Here is a 22,078-nt window from a genome sequence, read left to right as displayed (position 1 = left end):
GAGTGGGTTTTTAGTTTTTTATTCTGTTTTCTGGATCTGTTTGGGGGATATTGGACCAAAGTCTGTTTTTTTTGTTTTTTTTTTAAAGAATGTAAGTTTAAAACATATGGATTCCCCAGGGCCTATCCTGCATGCTCAACAGCTCTGGAGTTAAATCCTAGGATCCTAGGATCTGCTAGTGGATCACTCCCATTTCATAGAGGGGACACCAGGGCCCATGGGCCTGGGGCCTGTGAGCCCCGCCTCTTGCTGAACCTCACCACCTCCTGGCTGTTCTGACGAATGAACTGCACAAAGGCCCCACTGTGGGGGACTCTCCCCAGCTCAGGGAGGATAGCTCGCAGGCAGGGCGGGCTGGATGGCCCCCAGTGCTGCCCAGCAGGTCACTGCCCCCAACCCTCTTGCCTTGGGGGGCCTGGTAGGCCTCTCTGCTTGCCTGGTACACCTGGGGCCGAAACTGGGGAGGGCACTTACACGGCCTGGGTAGCTCTGCAGGAACTTGATCTTCTCGAAGAGCTTGATGTTGTCTGCACGCAGGCTGTCCAGCTCGCTCTGCAGGGCCTGGATGGTGTGCTGGGCCAGGCGGTTCTCCTGGGGGCAGGTGGGCGGGTGGGCAGGTGGGCGGGCAGGCAGGGCCCGCGGGGGAAGGGGCTGGGGGGAGGCTGCCAGGCTGACACAGGTTCTGTTCATCTACCCGGAGCCCCTTCTTCGCCTGTGGCCATCTCTCTGACCGTCTAGATTCTGGCGAGTCCCCTTCTCCTCCTGTGACCCCACCCCAAGCAGAAGACAGATTTGGGGCCAGGCTCCTTCATGTCTTCTTTGTTTGTTTATGGTATCATCAACCTTTGAAAGAACTATTGAGATGTAATTCATATAACAAACATCACTGTCTTTAGGTGTATGATTCTTTTTTTTTTTTTAGTATATTCACAGTGAATATGGTGAACCATCCCCACGATTTCATTCCACAATATGTTTATTACCCCAAAAGGAAACCCCAAACCCATCAGTCCTTCCCTCTTCTCCTACCCCCTGGCAACCACTGATCTTTCTGTCTCTTTTGATTTGCCTCTTCTGGACATTTCATATAAATGGAGTCAGACGCTATGCGGTTTTAATGTTTGCTAATCCAGGAGCAAATGAAAAAGGACCTCAGTTTTCAGCTTATCCAAATGCTCAAGTAGGTGTTTTCTTCATACTGTCAAAAAAATTCAAACAGGACTAAAAAGTACCCAGTCGTAGGGCAGCTCCTCAAACAATGAAGCATAGAATTATCCCATGATCCAGATATTCTACTTCTGGGTAGCTACCCGAAAGAACTGAAAGCAGGGACTCCAAGAAATATCTGCACATCCCATGTTCATGGCAGCACGGTTCACAGCAGCCAACAGATGGGAGCAAAGCAAGGGTCTCTTGATGGATGAATGGATAAACAAAACTTGGTATACGGCACAACAGAATATTGCTCAGCCTTAAAAAGGAAGGACATTCCGACACCTGCTACAACATGGATGAACCTTGAGGACATTCTGCTCAGCGAAATACGCCAGCCACACAAAGACAAATACTGTATGATTCCACTTACACGAGGTCCCTAGTGTCGTCAAGTGACAGAGACAGAGGGTAGAAGCGTGGTGAACTGGGGATGGGCTGGGGGCGCGGCGTGGAGTTAGTGTTTAGTGGGGACAGAGTTTCAGTTTGGGAAGATGAAAAAAGCTCTGGACTTGGATGGTGTGGATGTTTGTACAACCACATGAATGTACTTAATGTCCCCAAATTGTACACTTAAAGATGGTTAAGACGGTGAATTTTATGTTACGTGCGTTTTACCACAGTTTTTAAAAAGTCAGTACCTGATTTAAAAAAAAAAACCAACAACAAAACCTAGGTTTTTTTAAAGCAAAAGGTAGAATGCTGTAAAACACTTTTCCTCCCACTTAATCTATTTTGAAGGCCTCCTTTTAAGGGCTGCCTGGCATCCCGTGGCATGGCCGTCCCTAGTCCCTGAGCGGAGTGTGAGTGTGAGTGTGAGTGTGAGCAGGCCTGACCATGCCCCCGTTTGAAGCCTCTTGCCCCAGAGCCCAGATCACAGGAGGTCCCACTGGAGCTGGCCCACCCTTGCCCCTGGGCCTGCAGCAGGCCTGGCCCGCCGTGGGCACCCAGTGAATGTCAGACTCTCCCTGGCCCCAGCCTAGAAATCCCACGGGCACAGCTGTGGGTTTGGAGAGGAAGGGTCTAGAAATTCCATCATGAGCTCAGGCAGTGACTCTTTGAGCAGGATGGAAACCTTCCGGGCTCCTGCTCGCACCGGGAGAGCTCGGGGATGACCTGGCCTGGCTCTGGGGGATGGGGAGTCTGCAGAGTCCCCAAGGCCGGCACAGCGCCCCCTCCAGGTACTCTTCTGGTCTGTCACCAGGGCCTCCGCAATCCGGATCCACCATGCACTCCCTCCGTGGGCCTGGGTCTTTGTGTCCCCCCAGGAAAGGAGAGCATGCCCCTGTCACTTCCTCCCTGACCCCCTCTCTTGTATCCTGTCTCCCGTTCAGGGACCCCAGCCACCCTGCTGGTACCGCAGTCACCCCGGGGAGGCACCTCGCATTTTTGCAGGTCACCTTTGCAGACTACCCCTTTCTTGTGGCGCCCCTCCAGGAAGGCCCCCAGCCGGGTGCTCTCCCAGTCCCACGGGGCTCCTCAACGTTTCCCGATTGCTCCTCCTTACGGGGCTCAAAGCCCTTCCTCTCCGCCCTGCCCTTGTCTTCAGTCCCCCACCGGATTCAGATGTTTCTTCTTGGACGATGGTGACCACTCTCCAGTCGTCTTCCCAGGCCAGGTTCTGTCCTGAATTGGCTGCCGAGTGACCCTTCCTACCTTCCATTCTGACGGTGTCACTCCCTTGCTTAAATCCTTGGGGAGCACCCCAGCCGGGCGGTAGGGCCCTCTGGGTCTTATTCCTGCAGCCCTGGCACAGCCTTTCGGGCTTGTTGGCCCCCCTGTCTCTGCTCACCTAGTCTCCTCCACTTTGAGTGTCTAAGTCGTCTTTCAAAGCCCAGCGTGGCAGAACCTCCTCCAGGAAGCCCTCCCTGACTGCACAGAACAAATCTAACCCCTCTGTGGTTTATGGTGTGTGACACATCTCTCTGCCCCCAAGCCTGTGGGTCCCCCACTGTGTCCTCAGGTCCACGGGGCATAAGGGAGGGAAGAATGTGACTCACGGCCTCCAGCTCCTGGTTCCGGGCACGGAAACGCTCCCTCTGGCTGGAAATGATGGAGAGCAGCGAGTCCACCTGGCCCTCGGGGAGGGTGACACTGGCCAGTGCCGAGGGTCCTAGGAGGTGGAGGAGAGTGGCTTGGGGTGGTGGGAGGCAGAACCCACCCATGGGTCCTCAGGTCGGGTAGCCCCAGCCCAGAGGGTACTCTGGCCAAGGGCCATGAGGGTGGAAGGCACAGGTGTCTGAGCACAGGCGCTGAGAGGCCGGGGCAGGGAAGGGATGTCCAGGGGAATAGGGATCCTAGACGGCGAGGGCCCCAGGCCCCCATTCCTCGGTACTTGGACCTGAGACCCCTGCATCTGTAGGACGAGGCCCCCCCCCCCCCCGCCACCGCAGCTCCTGGGGAAGTGAAAGGACACTGGGAAGCCGTGGGAGCCTCCCTCCAATGTCCGGGCCCATCAGCCCCAGGTTCCTGCTCCATACCGACACCGGAGCAGGCCACCTCCCCAGCAGCGCTGGGAGCTCTCCGGCTGCATCTCTGTGCTGAGGCCTCCCTGGGGCGCTCACCACCAGCCATTAGCCGCCCACAGGCTATTGGAAGGGCAAAGGGGGCCAGGGTTCTGGGTGGGGGTGTCAAGCTAAGGCATAGAGGGGCAAGTGGCGGACCCAGCCCCCTCTCTTTGGTTGCTGCTGCATTGCTGGGGCGGGGGGGCCCTGATCTTCTTGGAGGACGGGGAGTGCTCTTGAGGGATCAGGGCTGACTGTAGCACCTCCTTTCTCCTTTCCCTGCCCCCGCCCTGCCCATCGCTGGCTCGGAGACAGGCCAGCCCCTCCTTACCATAGAACAGGGCGGTGGCCTCCTTGATGGGCTCTGGGACCTTCTCCAGGCCGTGCTCAGCTGCGCCCTGCAGGTGGGAGGAAGAGGCAGCTGCTCTCTATGTGCCACCGAAAGAACCCTTTCAGGGTGCCAAGCAAGTGGGGGGCAAGGAACAGGTGGGGCGGTCTGGTGGCGGGACTGGGTACCCCAGTGGCCACAAGGGGCCTGGAGGACACCTCCCGTGGGCCCCCGAAGGGAAGGCTGGGCCTCGGGTTGACCCCCCGAGGCGAGAGCTCAGCGGGGTGCCATCATGGGGCCACTCAGCCTTGCCGGGGCCGGCCCAGCTGCTCTCTCCGAGCCCCATTTCTGCATCTAGAAAATGCGGCGGGTGACAGAGTGACCTCCAAGGGCTCCGTGGGCTCCAGCCTTCCGTGACCCCCGGGCCTCAGGTCCTCTAGCTGTGGGATGGGTGGGTCATCCTGCCCGGCTTCGGTCCACAGCTCCCAGGGCGGAGTTCCAAGCCTGCCCCTGTGCCCTGTGGCCTGGCGTCCCGAACTGGGCCTTTGTGGTGAAGTGTGCAGGCAACACTCGGGCTGTGGGTGACAGCCCCGTGGGCCCTGTGGGGGCAGGCGGACGCCAGCCGCCTGAGGAGCTGGCGCCAGTTAACCCGTGAAGTTGTATTGGGTAAGGGCTCAAAGCTTGGGGCGGGTGGTGAGGGGGCAGGCTCACCTCGGCATCTGGCCGCTGGATGGACTGGATGGTACTAAGGTCCTGCTCCAAGCGTGCGATCAGCTCCCTCTGCTCAGCTGCTGTGGCCGTGGCCTCGGTGACGTGGACCTGCAGCTCTGCGCAGCGCCCTGCGTCAAAGGAAGACGTGGCCGTCAGAGGGAGCCTGGTGTGGCCCGTGGCGCCTTCCCCACTCTGCCTCTCCAACCCTTAGTCTAAGGGATGGCCGTGAGGCCAGCCAGCAGGGCCACTCCTGGCCCTAAGAACTCAGTAGTACGCTCCTGAAATTCCTGAGGTAGTTGCAGTTGCCCAGGGCAGGGGGACTCAGGAGGAACGGGTCCTCCCTGCTTCTGCCATGACCAGCCGGGAGCCTGGCCGGCCCCTTGCCCCTCTTGAGGCCTCACTTTGCCTCTGTCAAGCAAGGCAGGGATGTGGAACCCAGCGAACCCCAAGTTTCTTCCAGGGCTGTGCCCTGGGATAATGACCAGAGGGAGGCCTCAGGGGTCGGAGTCGGGGAGAAAGAAGGTACAGTCAGGCGTGGGTGGGCCTGCTTTAGATCCAGCAGGAGGTGGGGGAGTGAGGGGTCCTGCCTCTGGAGCTGACACCAGACTCGCTTGGCCTCTCCCCCAACAGGCTCCAGCCCAGTGAGGGGGATGGGGTGCCCTCCCCCCAGGAATTCCCCGGACCTACACAGTCTCCCCCCCCCCCCCCCCACTGAGTTGCCAGGTGTTGTCTTTGTGGCAAAAGCCAATCCAAAATAATTCTGTATGGAGACCTTCCTGTCCTTTTGGAGGGTGGGAGATGTTGGGAAAGTCTCCCAGTCCAGGCCCGGGGGGTGGGGTGCCAACAGCAGCCAGGAGCAGGGAGGGAAGTGGGTGCCTGGGGGCAGCCCGGGTCTTATTTCTAAATGGCGCCAACGAGTCTTGCTCAGGGCCGCAGAGAAGGTGGTGGAGGTGCTGTCCTTCGCGGTGGGCTGCATGGCCACCAGGGGGCACTGTGGCACCAGAAATGCCCAAAGGCTCTGGGCTAGGGGCCGAGTCAGGAGGATGGCCCTGTACCCTCCCTGTCACAGGGATTTATTTGCCCATCGCCGCGCGGCCTGCTGACCTGCCTGCCAACCCGGCCTTGGCTGCGCTCAGCGTCCTGAGCCAGGGTGGGGGGCTGCTGACCTCACCCCCACCGGCTCCATCTCCTGGGTGCCTGCTGCACGTCAAGCTCTTTACACATCTCGCAACAATCCAACCAGTCCAAAAAGGTGATCCCCCTTTTACAGATGAAGAACGGAGGCCTCTTCGGCCGGGACCAAACCCAAGGCCATGTCCGAGCCCTCCCCCCGCAGCTGGGTCTGCACTGGTTCTGGGCCTGAACGGACTTCTTCCTTCAGACACTGGTACCTGGCAGGTATTGGTGGAAGTGAGGGACCCGAGGTGGGGTTTGGGGAAGAGGCTGGACGTGAGGGCAGGGTCAGGTCATGGAGGGAGGATGGGGGGGTGGCAGGGTGGAGGTCCGGCCTTCAGGCCGTAGGCCGTGGGTACAGAAGAGGCGGGATGGAGGTTCAGGAGCCCACGGTGAGGGGGGGCCCCAAGGTCTAGCCAGAGGGAGCCCTCATCCCCGGAGGTGTGCACACCGCGTGGTGCCGAGGGGACCGAGCGCCGCACAAGGGGCAGACGACGTGCCAGCAAGATGACTGCTTGCACTGCTATTTTGTTGGGCATGGTCTTGGTCAGGCGCCTGGGGTCAGAGGGGTGCCCGGCCCCGGGTTTCCTGTGCATCAGTGCCCGTGCCTGCGCACTGTTCTGGGCTGCCCCAGCCGGCGGACGCCGGGCCGCTTTGCTGAGCTGGCCTGGAGGGCCTGACCCAAACGCTGCTGCCCCTGCCCCCAGACACTGGATTCGCTGTTGAGGGGCTCTCCGGGGGGGGAGCAAAGCTGAGTGTCGGGGGTGGACACCCCTGAAGAGGTGGCTCTGGGCAGAACTGAGGGCCGGCCGGCCTGCACTCCCAGCAGGCGTGGAGCTTGGCTGCCCGTGAGACACAGGGAAGGGGCTGGGCGAGGCGGGGCAGCAGAAGTGATGGGGTGAGGCCCAGGGTGTGGTGGGGCAGCGGATGCTTGCAGAGGCAGGGCCAGGAGCCTAGCAGCAAGCTGTCGCTCCACGCCGGGGCGATGAGAAGGCCAGGCAACCGCCGTGCGGGCATCCACCCCAAAGGAGCGGCCTCACTTACAGACCCTGCTCGGAGACCCTCTCCCTGAGCCACTTAGATCTGCTCCGTCAGGGTCCTCTGGCTGCCACCCCCATGCTTTCCTCTGCCAGGGGAAGGACAGCCAGACCAAGAAGTTGGGGTGGGGGGCATCTCTTCAGGTGGGCAGGTGGTGTCAAGGGAGGTCCTGAGCTGGACTCGGGCAGAACTGGGCTTGAATTCTGGCCCTGGGGCAAGGCAGTAGAAGGTACTGGAGAGAGAGATGTGACCCCTTTGTCATACAGAACCCAGGAGCTGAGGCCTGTGCCTGGAGCTGGTTCCCCAAATGGGGAAGGGGGTGAGCAGCAGTGGTTTGGCTTCAGTGAGTAGGAGGTGCTAGTGGAGTGGCTAAGGGGTCATGGGGATGGGGGAGCCGGACTCATGGCCCGAGGCCAGAGATGCAGCCTGGGGAGAGCTCAGGGCATCCCCTCCCCCGACTCCACACCCCAAGGCAGGGAACATGGAAGCCCAGAGACAGCCTGCAGTGAGAATGGCCAGAACCTTCAGGGGTGTCCCAGAAAAGACCCAGGGAGGGGGTGGCAGGAAGCAGGGGGAAATCAGGAGAAAGTGTGTCAAAGTGCCAAGTTGAATAGGGGCGGTCGGTGAGTAAGGAGGGGTCGCTGGGGTCTCAAGGCTGAACAAGGAGATGGAGGGAAGCCTTTGGTCAAGGTGCTGGTGGAACCGGGGGTGGGGTGGGGCGGCAGGGGTGTGGAGGGACCTGGGGACAAGCCCACTCTGGACAGATGCCAGATGGCGCAGTGCAGTGGGCAGAGCCTGGTGCGGGGCGGCATGCTCGGGAGGAGGGAGCATGCAGAACGCAGTATCTAACAATGAGGGTAAAGCCTGTGAGAGGGAGAGGCCGGGTAGGGGCAGGCGTGGGGGCGGGAGTGACTGACAGACGAACACTAGTGGGAGAGGGAGAGGACCCCTCGCCTCTGCAAGGTGGCCCATGTGAGACGGGCCAGACAGCCTCCCCCTGTGAAAGTTCATGGGAACTCGTCCTTTGGGGAGAATCTGGGACGGCTTCCTAAGGGGTGCATTTCACAGAGGGGAGAAAGAAATCAAAGCAATGTCAAGGTCAAGACTTAAGGAGCCTGGCTATGACTTAAGGTCAAGGCATGACTGCCTCCTTTTTTTTTTTTTTTAAGATTTTATTTATTTGTGAGAGAGAGAGGGAGAGTGACCACAAGCAGGGGGAGCGGCAGACAGAGGGAGAAGCAGGCTCCCTGCTGAGCAAGGAGCCCGATGCGATGCAGGGCTCCATCCAAGGACCCCGGGATCATGACCTGAGCCGAAGGCAGACGCTTAACTGACCCAGCCACCCAGGCGCCCCCCAAGGCACGATTTCTGACTGCGGATCGATTAAACGCAGAAACTTAGCACAACTGGATGGCAGGCCTGGGGGTGTCTGCTCACGGCTTTCCTGCGGGCGGGGGACCCTGCCTTATTCAATCAGCCATCTGCACACCCGGTGGGAGCACTGGAGCTGCTCATCACCCACCGTCTCTGCACCTGTCTGTCCCCACAGGTGGCCAGAGACGAGCCCCCGGCGTTCCACAAGCTCATGAGTGTGTTGGGCTGCCTTCTGAAACACACACACCCCCCCTCTCCATTCTACTTCCCCTCCTGCAAAACTCCCTGAAGAAGTTAACCTGTTCTCAAGTGTCCACATCCTTAAAACTTTCCCTTCGGACTTCGACACCCACTACGCCCACTGTCCTTGCCAAGGTGGCCGATGACCCCGCACACCGCTGTGCCCAGGTCACTGCAGCCTCTCGGGTCTCCTGCCCAGCTGGCTGCGCCCTCTCTTTCCTTTGCTGCTCCTTGTGCCTGCTAAGCTCTCAACGCTGCGGGACCCAGGAGTTGTCCCCACATGCTGCTCTCCTGTCCTTCACTCTGGCCACCTTGCGTGCCACTGAAATCTGGTAACTCTCCAGCGTGGCCTCCAGGCCACTCTTCTCCCTGAGCTCACTGCGTGGAGTCCAAACTGGTCCAAACTGAAGCCTGATCCCCGCCCCTCAAGCCTGCTTCACTCCAGCAGGACATGTTCACGTTTTACCTTCCCAGCGAAGCCTACCCTGACCGCCTGATTTAAAACTTTAACCTCTCACCTTGCTCTTCCAGTCCCCCTTACCTTGTTTTTCTCCTGTAACGTTGACCACTAAGACACTATGTCCTACTTACTTATTTGGTCTACCGTCTGCCCCCACGGAAACGCAAGCTCCTCGTTTGTCCCCTGCTATCACTTCAGATCAGTGGCACGGTTAGCCCTCTATGCCCATCAGCTGTCCCCCTGCCACCTGCCCGCCCTGCCCGCGCCCAGGGGCTTGCTGTTCCTCTGACTAGCAGCTACACTGCTGACTCTGTGCACCTGCTTCCCCTCACTCTGGGGTGCTCTCCTTGCCTCCTGCAAATGCCTTTTCCCATTTTAAGGCCTGGACTGTGGTTCTGCACTGCTCTGCCTCCCCTCTGGGCTGGGAGTGGCTTGAGGCTGCCGGACTCCCAGCCTGGAGCACGTCGTCCCTGGCACAGGGCAGTTCTCCGTGACTATCTGCTGACTACGTCCATCAAGGAGCCCCAGACTCCTCGACTCAGCACTGTTGACATTTGGGGCCACGTCATTCTTTGCTGGGTGTGGGGAGACTGTCCGATGCCTTGTAGGGTGTTTACCAGCATCTCTGTCCTCTCCCCTCTAGATGCCAGAGGCACCACTCTGCCCAGCGGCGACAGCCCCAAATGCCTCCAGACGCTGCCAAATGTCCCGAGGGGCAAAGTCCCCCCCAGTTGAGAACCACTGTCCTGGAGAATCTGCTCTCCTCAAACATGAGAGGCTCCTGGGCTTGGGGGTCCCGGGGCGGGGAGCAGCCTCACCAGATGCTTCAGTCAGATGGGCCTCTAAGAGGAAACTGCCCCTGTGGGAGGCACGGTCCCCCTCTCCATAGGATTGAGGCGGGGGGGGGCCTGCCTTCTTGTCTGTGGCCGGGTCCAGCGTGGCAGCTTCAGCCACACAGGAATCGAGACCTGAATTTTTAGCAGAGGCTGGAGAGAGCTGCTGGGGGTGGGGGACTCGGCTGCCCAGCCTGCGTGCATCTCGGGCATCACTGGGCATCACTGGTGGTGGTCAGGCCCAACCGCTGGAGCTCTGGCTAACCTGCGCTCCTGGGTAGGGGCTCCTCTGGCTCCAGCACAAGGTGGAAAGGACTTTGACCAGAGGGAGCCGCTCCAGCCACCAAATTTGATAACAGCCACATCAAGCGCCACCACTAACAAGTCCTGAGTGCCTACCGTGGGCTTGGGCGCTGTAATGAACAGTCTACAGGTGTCATCATCCGGTACTCCCCGCACACCCCCCCCCCGCCGCCCCCCGGCCCTGCTCCGGCAGCCCTGTGAGTCTGGCATTGTCATACCAGCTCCACAGAGACAGAAATGGAAGCTCAAAGAAGCTAAATTCATGCATTGTCTCAGAAAGGGTTTCCTGAGCATTGACTAGGACTTGCCCAAGGTCGCCCACCAGCCGGTGAGAGAAGACCCTGGTACTCGAACGCATTGCCACTTGACCACACAGAAGGGTCCCGATGCCTCACTGTGAAGTGAGTGGGGTCCTCAAACCTCTCTCCCCGGAGCCCCCCACTCTGCTGTCCCAAACAGAGCAGCCTTTCACCTGTCCACAAACCAACTTCTTGAACAAAGAAAAAAAAATGGCCCTTCCTCTCGACATTTCTGAGAGCCCAAGCTTCTTGGAGAAGGCAGTCACTTCTGAGTGCCTGGCCGACACTGCGCACGCACTGTGCATCCCACTTCCACTAATGTGGCTCCCCCCGCCCTGGGGGTGGGGCGCCCAGACGCAGATCAAGGGTCTGGTGACCAGAAGCCTCCCCGCCTCCCACCAACATCAAAACAGCTCTCCTGAGCCCTCGGGGTTCTCAGCTCGGCCCCCACGCCCCTGCCCAGGAACCAATGCCGTGCCCAAGAGGAGACCAGCAAGCTGCGTGCCCCCCAAAGCCGGCACGATAGGGACTGTGGAGGAGGCAGCGACGTACCCCAACCCAAGGCAGCCACTCGGAGCCCCTTTCAAAAACACAAGCAGACAGGATCACAGCGGATGACTCGCACACTCTGATTACTGTTGACCCTTGAACAACATGGGTTGGAATGGCGCGGGTCCACCTACACGCGGATTTTTTACGGTTCCCTAGTGTAAATGTATTTTCCTTGTGATTTTCTTAACTTTTTTTCCTCTAGCTTACTTCATTGTAAGGATACAGTATATTATACGTATAAATACAAAATATGTGTTCAGCGACTATGTCATGGGTAAGGCTTCGGGTCAACACTAGGCTATTAGTAGTTATGTTCTGGGGGAGTCAAAGGTTATATGCAGATTTTCGACTGCATCGGGGGTCGGCGCCCCTGAGCCCCGTGTTTTTCAAGGGTCAAATGCATGTCATCAGGTGGCCTCAGCCTCTATATCACCAATCGTATTTCCTGGGGTCATTTTGTTGAGACCCACTTAACTTCAGGGAGACGGAGGCCACACACGGGGAGGCTGAGACTCTGCCTAGAGCGGGGACACCACCCTGATGGTCGGAGCCCCAAACCCTGCTCCCTTCCCTGCCTCGGGAGCTGGCCGTTTACAGAGTCAGGCCTACGGAACCATGTGCGACTATAGTTTTGCTTAATTAAATCTCACTTTAAAAGCACCGGGGGAGACTTTCTGGGTTAGAAGGCTTTGTGCCAAGTGTTCTTTAGTTTTATTTTTTCACATTTTATGTTTTAATTTAGTTAACAGATCTTTAATGAGGGGGGCATACCTAAACTAGCCAGCGGAGAAGTAGAATGTTAGCAGAGTCAGAACAGAGCTCTGTTGGTTTTATCCTAATTTCTCCCATCTATGGGGGCAGACATTTGGGGGAGACTGTCCTGTGCTTGCGGGGGCTTCTCCCACTGGAGGGAGGATGGCTCAGGCTTCTGTACCACATGTGGGAGCGTCACATTCTGAAACTTACAAATTAATACACATTCTGGAACCTAGAAATTACTGCACAACTAACCAATTCCCCCTGCCCCGTCACACATCGGTGAGAATGGCGATTCTCCTCCAACCTTCTAGATCTCAAGATGAGAAACCTCCTCAGTCAGAAGCACGTGGACCACCTAGCAGCCAACTCTGCAGAGCCCCGAGCACTGGCTGGAGACCCCCTTCTCAGGAGCCCGACCATTCCAGACACCCACAGACACCGTTTCCTCCTTCCTGTTTCCACTCACACTTGCTCACGTTACCGGGTACACCGGGCTTGTCTTTGGCATCAGGATTCAGGGACAAAGCGAGAGACGTCACCTCCCCGCCGGCCCCCAACACACACACACACACACACACACACACACACACACACACACACACACACAGCAGGCTAGCCCAGGCCGCGGGCTGCCCTGCAGGGGTACTTGGCCGCGGCCCCGCCCGGCCCCACTCAACGAGGCAGCCACCATCAGCCTGGTGCCTCGCCCAGCACCGTCGGCCACCACCCCCGGTCCTCGCGAGCCGGTGTTCTCATTTCTCAGACAAGGAAGCGGATGCCAGGAGGGTCAGCATTTCAAGGCTACTCAAACAGTAAGGCCCGCAACAGCAAGTGGAACAGGGACGCAGGCCCGGATGGAGACGCGGTGGAGAGCGGTGCCCAGACCCCCGCGCATCCGACCCCATGCCAGGTCTCTGCCACCACCTGCCTGGCGGCCCCGCGGAACCAAAAGCACCAGCAGGCGGAGGGATGGCTACTTTGGGCATGGCAACTCTTGAGGTGCCCTCTGGACCCAGAATGAGAGTGTTTGCTGCTTCTCCTCAGGCCGGGGCACTTCAAATAAAAACAACCCACGCATTCTTGTGTTTGTATAAAAGATATTTACTTCAATTATCACACCTAGGGTGCTAGTGAATAATAATAATACATGGTGTGAGTTTCATACAGTGATATTGCTTCTCCATATCATATAGGGACCGTTGTACAGTGCTGAGAACAAACATCGTATGGCTAACCAAGGACCGAAGGGACAACGCCAGGGGCCGACGGGTGCCTCCCCCACCCCCACGCCAGCTGGATCAACTTTTGACTCTTAATGTCGAAAACAAATAGCAAGGAAAAAAAAAATGTTACCAGAGATGGGTCACAGCAACACAACAGAGGCTTCTCGAAGCTATTTGTACAAAAATGACGCCTTTTTTTTTTTGTTGGTTTTCTTTTTTGTTTTTGTTTTTTTTTTTGTTTTTGGTCAATTGGGTCTCTGTGAGGATTAAAAAAAAAAGTCTGTGATTGTATTAACAAACGAGCTCTAAAAACATCTAAGACTTAGTGCGTTACAGAAAATATAAAATACTGCTAAAATGTAAAGACACCACGATACGTTGGGGGGGGGGGCTGAGCTTATGAAAGGTATTCCGGAAGAAGTCCGCCACTCTGCGAGCGAGCTTGTCTTGTGCTGTGTTAGTAGTCTGGACAGGAGCGTGGCGCTACCCGCTCTCATGGCAAGTAGTTATTGCACATCGCAAAGAGCTAGGTCTCAGTGGAAAGGGACGCGGGGAAACCCACTTTTCCTTCCCCCCCCACTTCTATTTTCCGACCAATTATTCTCAAATGCTGTAAGAGTTTTTGCATGAATCCTCACGTCTCCAAAATGCACAGCATTTTCTGAGGGGTCTCGGTGGGACAGGAGATGCCCGTTTTCTCAAGGAAAGAGGCAGAAAACGGCTCAAGAGAGAGAAATGCATAGACTAGTTCGAGAGAAATGAAAACCCTTTGGTGGGGGGTGCGGGAGGAGGGATGGGGGCCGATGATTTCATCGGAGGGCTTTCTTTCAAAGAGACGAGAACAAGATCAGGACCCCCAACGATTTCAGAGAAGGGGAAGAAGGCATGGCATGGAAAGCGAGGCGGGGGTTGGGGGGCCCTCTGGGAGCGGCGGAGAGTGAGGCGGCTGTGTGGCCCCACCTGGACCTTGGCCTCGCGGGGAGCCCCCACCTCCTGGGCCCAGGAGGCTGGCCCCACCTCACCTTCACACCTGATTAGCAAGCAACGCGTTCCCCCCACTCCACGCTTCACCACACTGAGGGGGAAAAGGGCTCCCCCACGACCTCCCTGGCGAGGGTCCTCAAGCCACAGCCGGACTCGGAAACACCGTTGCTTCGCAAGATGGTTCTGACCCAACTTTGTATGCAAGGGAAACAACCACAACAACGACGAGAAAAGCCCACAGAACAGAGCAACCCACGCGAGCCTTGCAAGAAACCACTCTCTTCCTCGGAAGCCATGGTCTCGACGAGGCCACTGCGCCCGCTCCGACCAGGCCTCGCTTGAAACTTCATGAACCCAGAAGGCTTACCAGAGGCTCTAGGAGGCTTTGGGGAACTGAACTTTGCTTTTCTAAGTCTCTGTAGCTCCTCACATGAGTGTTCTTCAACTCTCTCATTTATCCAGTTGGGACACGTGGAGACCACCAGTTTTTGGGTGGCTACTCTGGAGCCAGAGGTCTGATTCTGCTGGAGAAGCCCACTCTGCCCCCCAGTCCGATCCCCAGACCCTTCGGTTCTTTTGGGGGGTGTGTGTGGGGGGGGCGGGGGAGAGGGCAGGAGGCGAAGACAGTAACCACTGGAGTGATAGCAAAAAGCATTTATAGCAACAACACCACAAAACAATACACTCCTGATAAGAACTTCAATGATTAACCTAACAATAAATAGAAGAAGATAGAAATAAACTTTTTTTTTTTTTTCTTCTCAAGGAAACATCCTTTTATAATTATCCTCACGCACACTGGCAGGTCAGTAGCAGTCAATCCATCTCAACAAGAAAAGGTTAAGTGCTGGAAGGGATGGCTGTGTTCTCACACTCGGGAGGGTTCTTAGCTGCTGAGTCACCCCCCCACCCGCCCCCGCCCCCCTGCCACCCAGCCAGCGGTTCCTGCCCCGGGGCCTGTGGGCCCTGCACACCTAGCTCGGTGGTCAGCAAGAGGCAGGCTGAGAAAGGGGGGGGGGGAGCTGGGGAGGCCTGTTTTCCCTTCAGTTCATGAACAAACGGAACTACAGTGAACATACTCATCCACAACCTGAATCGTCCTGGTCTAAAGCTTACTTTGAGTTCATTTGGTGTGCAATACATTATCTCTTAAAAATGAAAAATGATTTCTATTGCACAGAGCTTTTTACACATAGTCATCTACTTAAGTGCTTTCTGTTTAAAGCAAACTACGAAAAAAAAAAAAGGGAAAGAAAGCAAAGAAAGCAAAGCAAAGCAAAAGATGGAAAAACGAAAAAGGAGAGGAACTTTCAAACAAAAGTAGCCCCGTGCCACTTTTTCAATGCATCTTGCTGAACGGTGTCTGGTTTCACCAACGGAAGTCCCAACGCTTCCGTACACACTGTGCTTCTGATTATTTTCCATAGGGATGTAGCCGTGACATTGGGATATAAGGCACCTTTCCTTTCTGATCACAGAAAGCTTGATACATAGCATATAGCATATTTTGTGGTAGAAATTAAAGCCTAAACGCTACGGAAATGACAGTAACACAGACTATACCCTAACATCATTGGAGAAACTATAATGACCCATGGAAAGCAACTCAAAGTTATTTTCAAAGGTTAGTAACAGGGGGTTGGGGAAGTGCACATTTATGCATAGCCTAATGCCTTTCTCTCGCTAGCCTTTTTTAGGATTCTTCGCCTACAATGCCCAACTTTTAAAGTTAGCATTCCGGAGGAGACTAGGCGCTTTGGAAATGTCTTGTTAAAGCTAAATGTCACTTCATGCAAAAATTAGAATGGAGATACCACTGACAGTGTGGTCACAGTATCTTTGGAGGGGAGGTGGGGGGGAAGATGGGGCAGGGAACTCGGGCGGGGCTCATTTCCTGCCCAGCTCACTGCCCTCCTTGCCCCTCCTCTGCCTTCCTGATTCACTCCGAGGGTTTGGGCCCCAGCTTTCAGCACATCTCTAAGGGTTCACAGGCTGGATCTTTCTGGAACTTTCCTTGGGAACTTGTTTCCTGGTCGTTTTCAGTGCACCGGGAAACGGAACTCTGTCACATTGGAGGCCCAGGCCACCATCTTGCCACTTGGGGCGGGAGCTCTGCCTTGGGGGTCACAAAGGCTCCCCTGTTGCCACCAAGGCCCACACGAAACCACAAAAGCACTGGGGGGGGGGGTGGATTTCTAACCGTGGGCTTTTCCTGACAAATGCCCAAGCGCCCGATGACGGCACAAATCTTTAGGCTCCCACTTCCAATTCTTTTCCACCAGAACACTCTGGCCACCAGAGAGGGTGGACCCACGTCTAACCAGTGGCTCTGGGAGCTGGGGTTGTTTCCTGCACTGCATAGAAACTGGTCTACTCTTGGGAAGAGTCATGTGACTGAAAACCGGGTTTGCGGACAGGAGGACGCCAATTCCTCTCCCGGCCTCGAGACGCTTCCAAAGGAGGTCTCACAATGGAGCTGAAATCACGGCCTCCCTGTGCCAGAGACAAAGACAGAGTTCCCCGACGCCAGGTAGGAATCCTGGGGCAGTGTCCTCACGTGGCCAGTTAGGGGCAGCCCAGAGCAGGGCCCTCTGAGGCCCGAGACCGCCCCTGCCTGCACGGGAAGCAGCCGTCAGAGCGTCAGAGACAGGTGGAAGTCAAGAGAAAATTCCATGTGTCTCGCGGAGCACAGCTGTCTGTCCATGTTGTGCTCACAAAAGAGGGAAGGAAAGCCTGCCCACCAGGCCCAGACACACTCATGAACGCCACGCTTCTAGCACTCTCCGCCCCCCCCCACCCCCCAAGAGCCCACTTGTGCCTCGCAGTTCTGATGGGAGTGGGGGAAGGAGAAGCGTCGAGTGGGAGCACAGATTAGTGAGGTAGAAGGGGACAAATGGGGAGGAGGGTGCCGACAGGCAGGCCATCCAGGGAGGGGAGGAAACCTCCTGCCTGAAGGGACGTGGCAAACAGCCCACCATGCCACCCCCACCGTGGCCAAACCTCCTGCCTGAAGGGACGTGGCAAACAGCCCACCATGCCACCCCCACCGTGGCAGGCCCGAACCTCACCTTGCTCCATCTCCCCCGCATGGCTGGCTTGCTGGCCTCCCAAAGTGGGGGCTCGAGATGGCTAAGGGCAGACTCTTTGTTTTTACAGGCCTGTCAAGAGGCGCCTGTCATAGTGCATTTAAGGCAATGGCTGTTGTCCCCCAGCTCAAGATGGAGTAAGTCACTAACACTGTTTCACGCCACGCACATCCCAGACGGGCGTGCATCTACTCCCCCCGGGGCCCCACCGCTATCTTCAGTGAGGTGTTTCTAAAATGGGAGGGAGGAGAAACATTGCATAGAATGTCAATAGAGTTCATTGATCACCGCTGCGGAGGAACAAAGAAACCCAGTCCTACCCCGGGAAGGTACCTGGACTGGGGGACTGGGGGGGGGGGGGGGGGGCGGGCGGGGGTGTGACTCTTGTCCCAACCTCTTAGGGCGTGACTGGGGCAACGACCTTAGGGCAATGAGCTGACGTGGCTCGGGCCAGGGAGGCAGACAAGGGGTTTCCTTCCTCCTAGAGCCGGCTGGCTGGGCCCGGGCCCGGGGGGGGGGGGGGGGGGGGGGAGTCCACGGGGAGGATCTCTCACGGCCACGGAGAGCGCAGAGAAACCCTCAACACAAAGCTCTGTAGCTCTCTGGGTCTGGACCACCAGCCAGCGGACCTGAATGTCCGCATCAGACAGGATGGTTTTTCAGTGGGGAGAGACCAAAGATGCCGAAAGCAAGGACACTGGGCAGGGAGGCCACAACTGTCATCTCTTTGCCTCACTCTTACAGACAGAGTGGCCGTGGTTTGATAGTAGTCATACGAGTCAAGATGCTGGCATTTCCTGGAGACTTCTCCAAGCCTGCGTCCCGGGACAGTCTGCTGCCCACGAGCCACCTCGGGTGGTGATACTCCTCACGCAGGTCGGCTCTGAGAATAATCAAGTCGAGCTAGCGGGCTGTGGTGATCCTTTCTAAAGGGCGGGCGGGCTGGCGGACAGAAATCACAGACATCCCGGCTGATCCAGAAGTTCAAGGTTGGCGGTCACCTGGGAGCCAGGCGGTGGAAGCGAGCGGGCCCAGGTCTGGGACAGAACCCGTGCACCTTCCACCTCAGATACCCCACAAGGGCGGGTGGGTAGGACCCAAGGGTCAGGAGGCTGAACGTGAACACTGATTTTATACCGAGCCTCCACTTAGCCAGCTAAGTAACGGCAAAAACCTTAAGTTAGGAACACTGCCTCCAATTAACAAAAAGAAGCCATTTAAAATGGTATAATGGTATAATGGAGCTTGTAATTAAGTGTTAGTGTTTTATACGGAACCGTGTTCCCCAGGGGAGAGGTACAAATCAGCTTTTTAAACTGATGGAGCATAAAGAGGAGGAGGTCGGCTGCCTGTGGGAGCTACTGCTTGGAATGCCAGCCAGCTGAAGGGAAGCCCCCCGGAGAGGATGCTGTTCAAGGCACTTGAATATTGCTTATCAAGATGAAAGATCAACCCTTAGACTCAAACTGAGGGGTGCAACGAGGAGGGGGGAACGCTCCCCCCGACCCCCTGAAAGGTTTCTGTTATTTAGTGGCAGCTCTTAGAAGTATTACAGACAGTGAAAGCTTAACACAAAAGATCATCAGGTTGGGATCACAATTAAAAAAAAAAAAAATAAATAGAGAAAAAAATACAAACACAGAACCGCAAGCAAACTTTAACCAACTGATTGTATCGAGCACCCAGATGTAAGTCTGGCAAAAAAAGGGAGAGTGGAAATCAACAAAAACCTAGTTTAAAAAAACAAAGCAAAACACAAACAAACCAACGAAACCCAACAAAAAGGACTAAATCGCTTGGAAGAGCCAAAGTGGCTGTTTTAGACTGTTACTATTTGGCCACTAGGATGGCCAAACCTCTACTTTCTCCATTTCCTCGGATTGAACACCTTTGTAAATAACAGTCATGCCTTTAAAACTAAAACACTACCCTTAATATTTCTGGTTAACTCCCTGCTTTTCATTCTAATGAAAATCAGATATTCAGAGATTCATCACACACGATGACAAAATTCCCTCGAGGTTTTCGTGGAGAGGACACCACAGTACTGTCAGGGGCTCTGCTACTCACTGTCCTAGGGGGTCACTAACGCACACTCGCTCTTCTTAACGCACCTGCATCGAGCCAGATGGTGATCTGTTTCCCCTTAAGCTCCTCCATTTTGAATTCTCTTCTCACTGAACCAGGTATCAAGTTCAGAGATGATACGACCATCAAAAGACAAACAGCCTGCCTCCCAGCCTCCTAGAGCCTTCTGAAAACTTCTTATTCATGAAAAGGCATTGTCTTTAGTGTAGTGACTCTTAAATTTGTGAAAACTTGAACTAAGTGCTGCGGTTGCAGGTTAAAAGACTGTAAATGAACTACATAATTCCTAAAACATCATGCAAGAAATGTGGTTTCACATCTTACAGTCAAAGTCCTACAAGTTAAGTAATACAAGCACACTGAGGTGTAATAGCGGGAGCATACCTTGAAAATTATAACTCCCTCCCACCCCCCCCAAATCAAAAAAGGTAATATTAATTAAACTTAAGAAATAATGAATGCACCATTAAAATGCCATCCAAAGATGTTGACCTAAGACAAAGGTTTCAATGATACACAATACGGTCAAAAAGTTTTCAATCAGTAATATACAGTATGACAACTACATCTTGTAAATTATACCCAATACTGCCGGCAGTCTATCCCTCTAAAGAATATTTGCCCCTTTCATCCCTTCCTAACAATCAGATAATAAAATACAGCACCTATAAATAAGCAAAAAAAAATATATATATATACCGAAATCATCTATTGTTAGTTTAAAGATATGGCAATAAAGGAGTCTAAATTAGCAAACTTGTAGAAGCCGTAACTGATAAAACAGCTTATTGAAAAAAGGTGGCAGTAAATGCACTCTATGTGTGCACAGGTACTTAAGAAAATACACAGACGTATAAAATTGCACACACGCACACACACACACTCTCATCCACCTCTATTCTCACGCATATACACATAGACAACAGGAGGAATCAGAGACAAGTTAGACTTCTGATTTGTACTTAGACTGCCCTAGACTGCATAAAAGAACTGTTCCAAGAGGCAGAATGAATGAAGGGCCAATGAATGGTCTGGTCTGGAAGTGAAGAGCAACAACGTTTTGGTGTGAGTGTGGGCCATCTCTACAGGGGTGGGAGCAGAGCCCAGACTGCCACGTTCTCTCTTCTGCAGGGAAGGAAACTTCCCACGACGTCAACAGTCCTCAGTGCTTGTGGTGGGAAGAGTGAGAGAGAGAGAGAGAGAGAGAGAGAGAGAGAGAGCGCGCGCGCACGTGCGTGCGTGAGAGCCCTGCCCAGGCCCGGGGAGCAGCGGCCCCTGGTGGGGCTCAGTCCATCAGGCGCCCGGGAGAGTGCTGTGCGGTGTGCTGCCTTCTGTGCCAAGGAAAGCCTGCTGCCCACGCGGGCCGGGCCCCTGCGGCCCCCCCGACTGCCTGCTGCCACCTCGGCGGCCCACTCTTTCCTCCTTGCTTTACACGCTCGCACGTGTGCAGACGCGCTAACACAGACGTAGACACCATAAATTAAACAGAATGAACGGGGACATGCTACAGTTCTAACTTGTCTCCTAAACCTCCGAGATATGAGGTCTGATCAGCGTGCTCTGCGGTTAGAGGTTAAAAAGCAGATTATAAAATACCTAGATTCGGATCTTTTCTTTTTGTCCTGATTTGGCCTAGAATGGAGTGTATTAAACAGACCCTGGCCAGCAAAAGCCCAGAGTCAGTTAAAGCTATGGATCAATGTGCACTACATGTCAGGATTCTATTCACGTACAAGAAAACACTACGTCAGCTACCACAAAATCAGATAGTTTCCTGATGTGACTTTTCTTTTTGTTAAAAAATATGTGGAGTAAATGTGTTTTATTTTAATTCAAAGTTTCAAACGAGAAGATTCTTTACTTGAAAATATTTAGGAATCCAAACTAGTGTGTTTAGAGTCGGTTTGACTGTGCAATCTCTTAGTGGCAACTGAACAGCTACAAAAACTTTCTTTTTTAATTTTTCTGAAAAATCCCCCCTCCCCCCCTTTTTTTTCCTGGTTTAAGAAGATAATAGTGTATTATCGCTCTGAAGCCATTAGATGGCAGATAAAAAGCCCCCTTTTAATATGTGGGTTTGATTTTTTTTTTTTTTTTTAAAGCCCACACGAAAGAGGAGGGCGCAAGGCAAAGCTGTAAGAGTTATTCCAGAACCTGTGGAAATCACTTAGGGCAATAAAAAAAACACTTCAGGGTACAAAAAAGCTCGACTACACATTTCCGTTTTCTTCCTTGAAAACACGACATAGATTGGGCTTAATGCTCCTTTGTTTTCTATATGCACCTTGGCCTATGGCGATTTTGCCCTGTGGCCCGCAGGGCGGTAAGTGCGCAACACGGTCCAGGCCGCGGAGTCGGCGCCCGCCCCTCCGCCCAGCCCGGCCCAGCCCGGCCCGGCCCCTGCCCGGGTTGGCTCGGCCCAGCTCGGCCAGACTCGGCTCGGCCTGGTTCGGCCCAGCCTGGCCCAAACTCGGCACGGCTCGGCGAGACTCGGCTCGGCCCGGCTCGGCTCGGCGGGACGGGCGGGCGGCGCCCTCTCAGAACTCCCATTCGATGGGCTCCTCCCGGCTGGCGGCCTTCTCCAGGCGGTGGATTATGCTGTTCAAGTTCGCGGCCTTCTTCTTCCTCAAGGGGTTGTCTCGAGAGTCCCTGGCGCCCGCCGCCTCCGGGAGGCCGAAGAGGCTCTGCAGCGAGCTGGCCCTGCGGGCGGCCGCCGGCGCGCTGGTGCTTGGCAAAGCGGAACTCCTGTCGGCGCCGTCCCGGGCCCGGCAGGGGCCCTCCGCCGGCGGGGCGGCTGAGGTAGCGGCGTCCTCCCCGGCCGCAGGGGCGGCGGCGGCGGCGGCGGCGGGGTTTGGCACGGGCCCCGGGCCGTCGGCGGGGCCCTCGGGCGGCGGCGGCGGCGGCGGCGGCG

General features: G+C 55.6%; 1 protein-coding gene across 3 annotated transcripts in view; it reads right to left on the bottom strand.

Moving 5' to 3' along the window:
* The window catches only part of CUX1 (cut like homeobox 1), a 349,697-nt gene that overhangs the window by 3,826 nt on the left and 323,793 nt on the right, over positions 1-22,078 (bottom strand). For 2 of the 3 annotated variants that reach the window (XM_025864557.2, XM_025864556.2), the window contains exons 15-18: positions 4,756-4,883; positions 4,048-4,114; positions 3,213-3,325; positions 475-591 (exon numbers count right to left, since the gene is read on the bottom strand). In XM_025864557.2, the coding sequence (XP_025720342.1) occupies positions 475-591; positions 3,213-3,325; positions 4,048-4,114; positions 4,756-4,883 (425 nt within the window). Of the gene's footprint in view, positions 1-474; positions 592-3,212; positions 3,326-4,047; positions 4,115-4,755; positions 4,884-21,373 lie in introns of those variants that run through there. The other variant, XM_073884183.1, reaches the window with a different exon arrangement.

The sequence above is a fragment of the Callorhinus ursinus genome, unplaced genomic scaffold (assembly GCF_003265705.2).
Source record: "Callorhinus ursinus isolate GAN/ISIS: 27379988/994484 unplaced genomic scaffold, GSC_fseal_2.0 scaffold55, whole genome shotgun sequence".
In the NCBI taxonomy this organism is placed as follows: domain Eukaryota; kingdom Metazoa; phylum Chordata; class Mammalia; order Carnivora; family Otariidae; genus Callorhinus; species Callorhinus ursinus.
The sequence above is the reverse complement of the archived record's forward strand: the minus strand, read 5'-3'. Positions and strand labels throughout refer to the sequence as shown.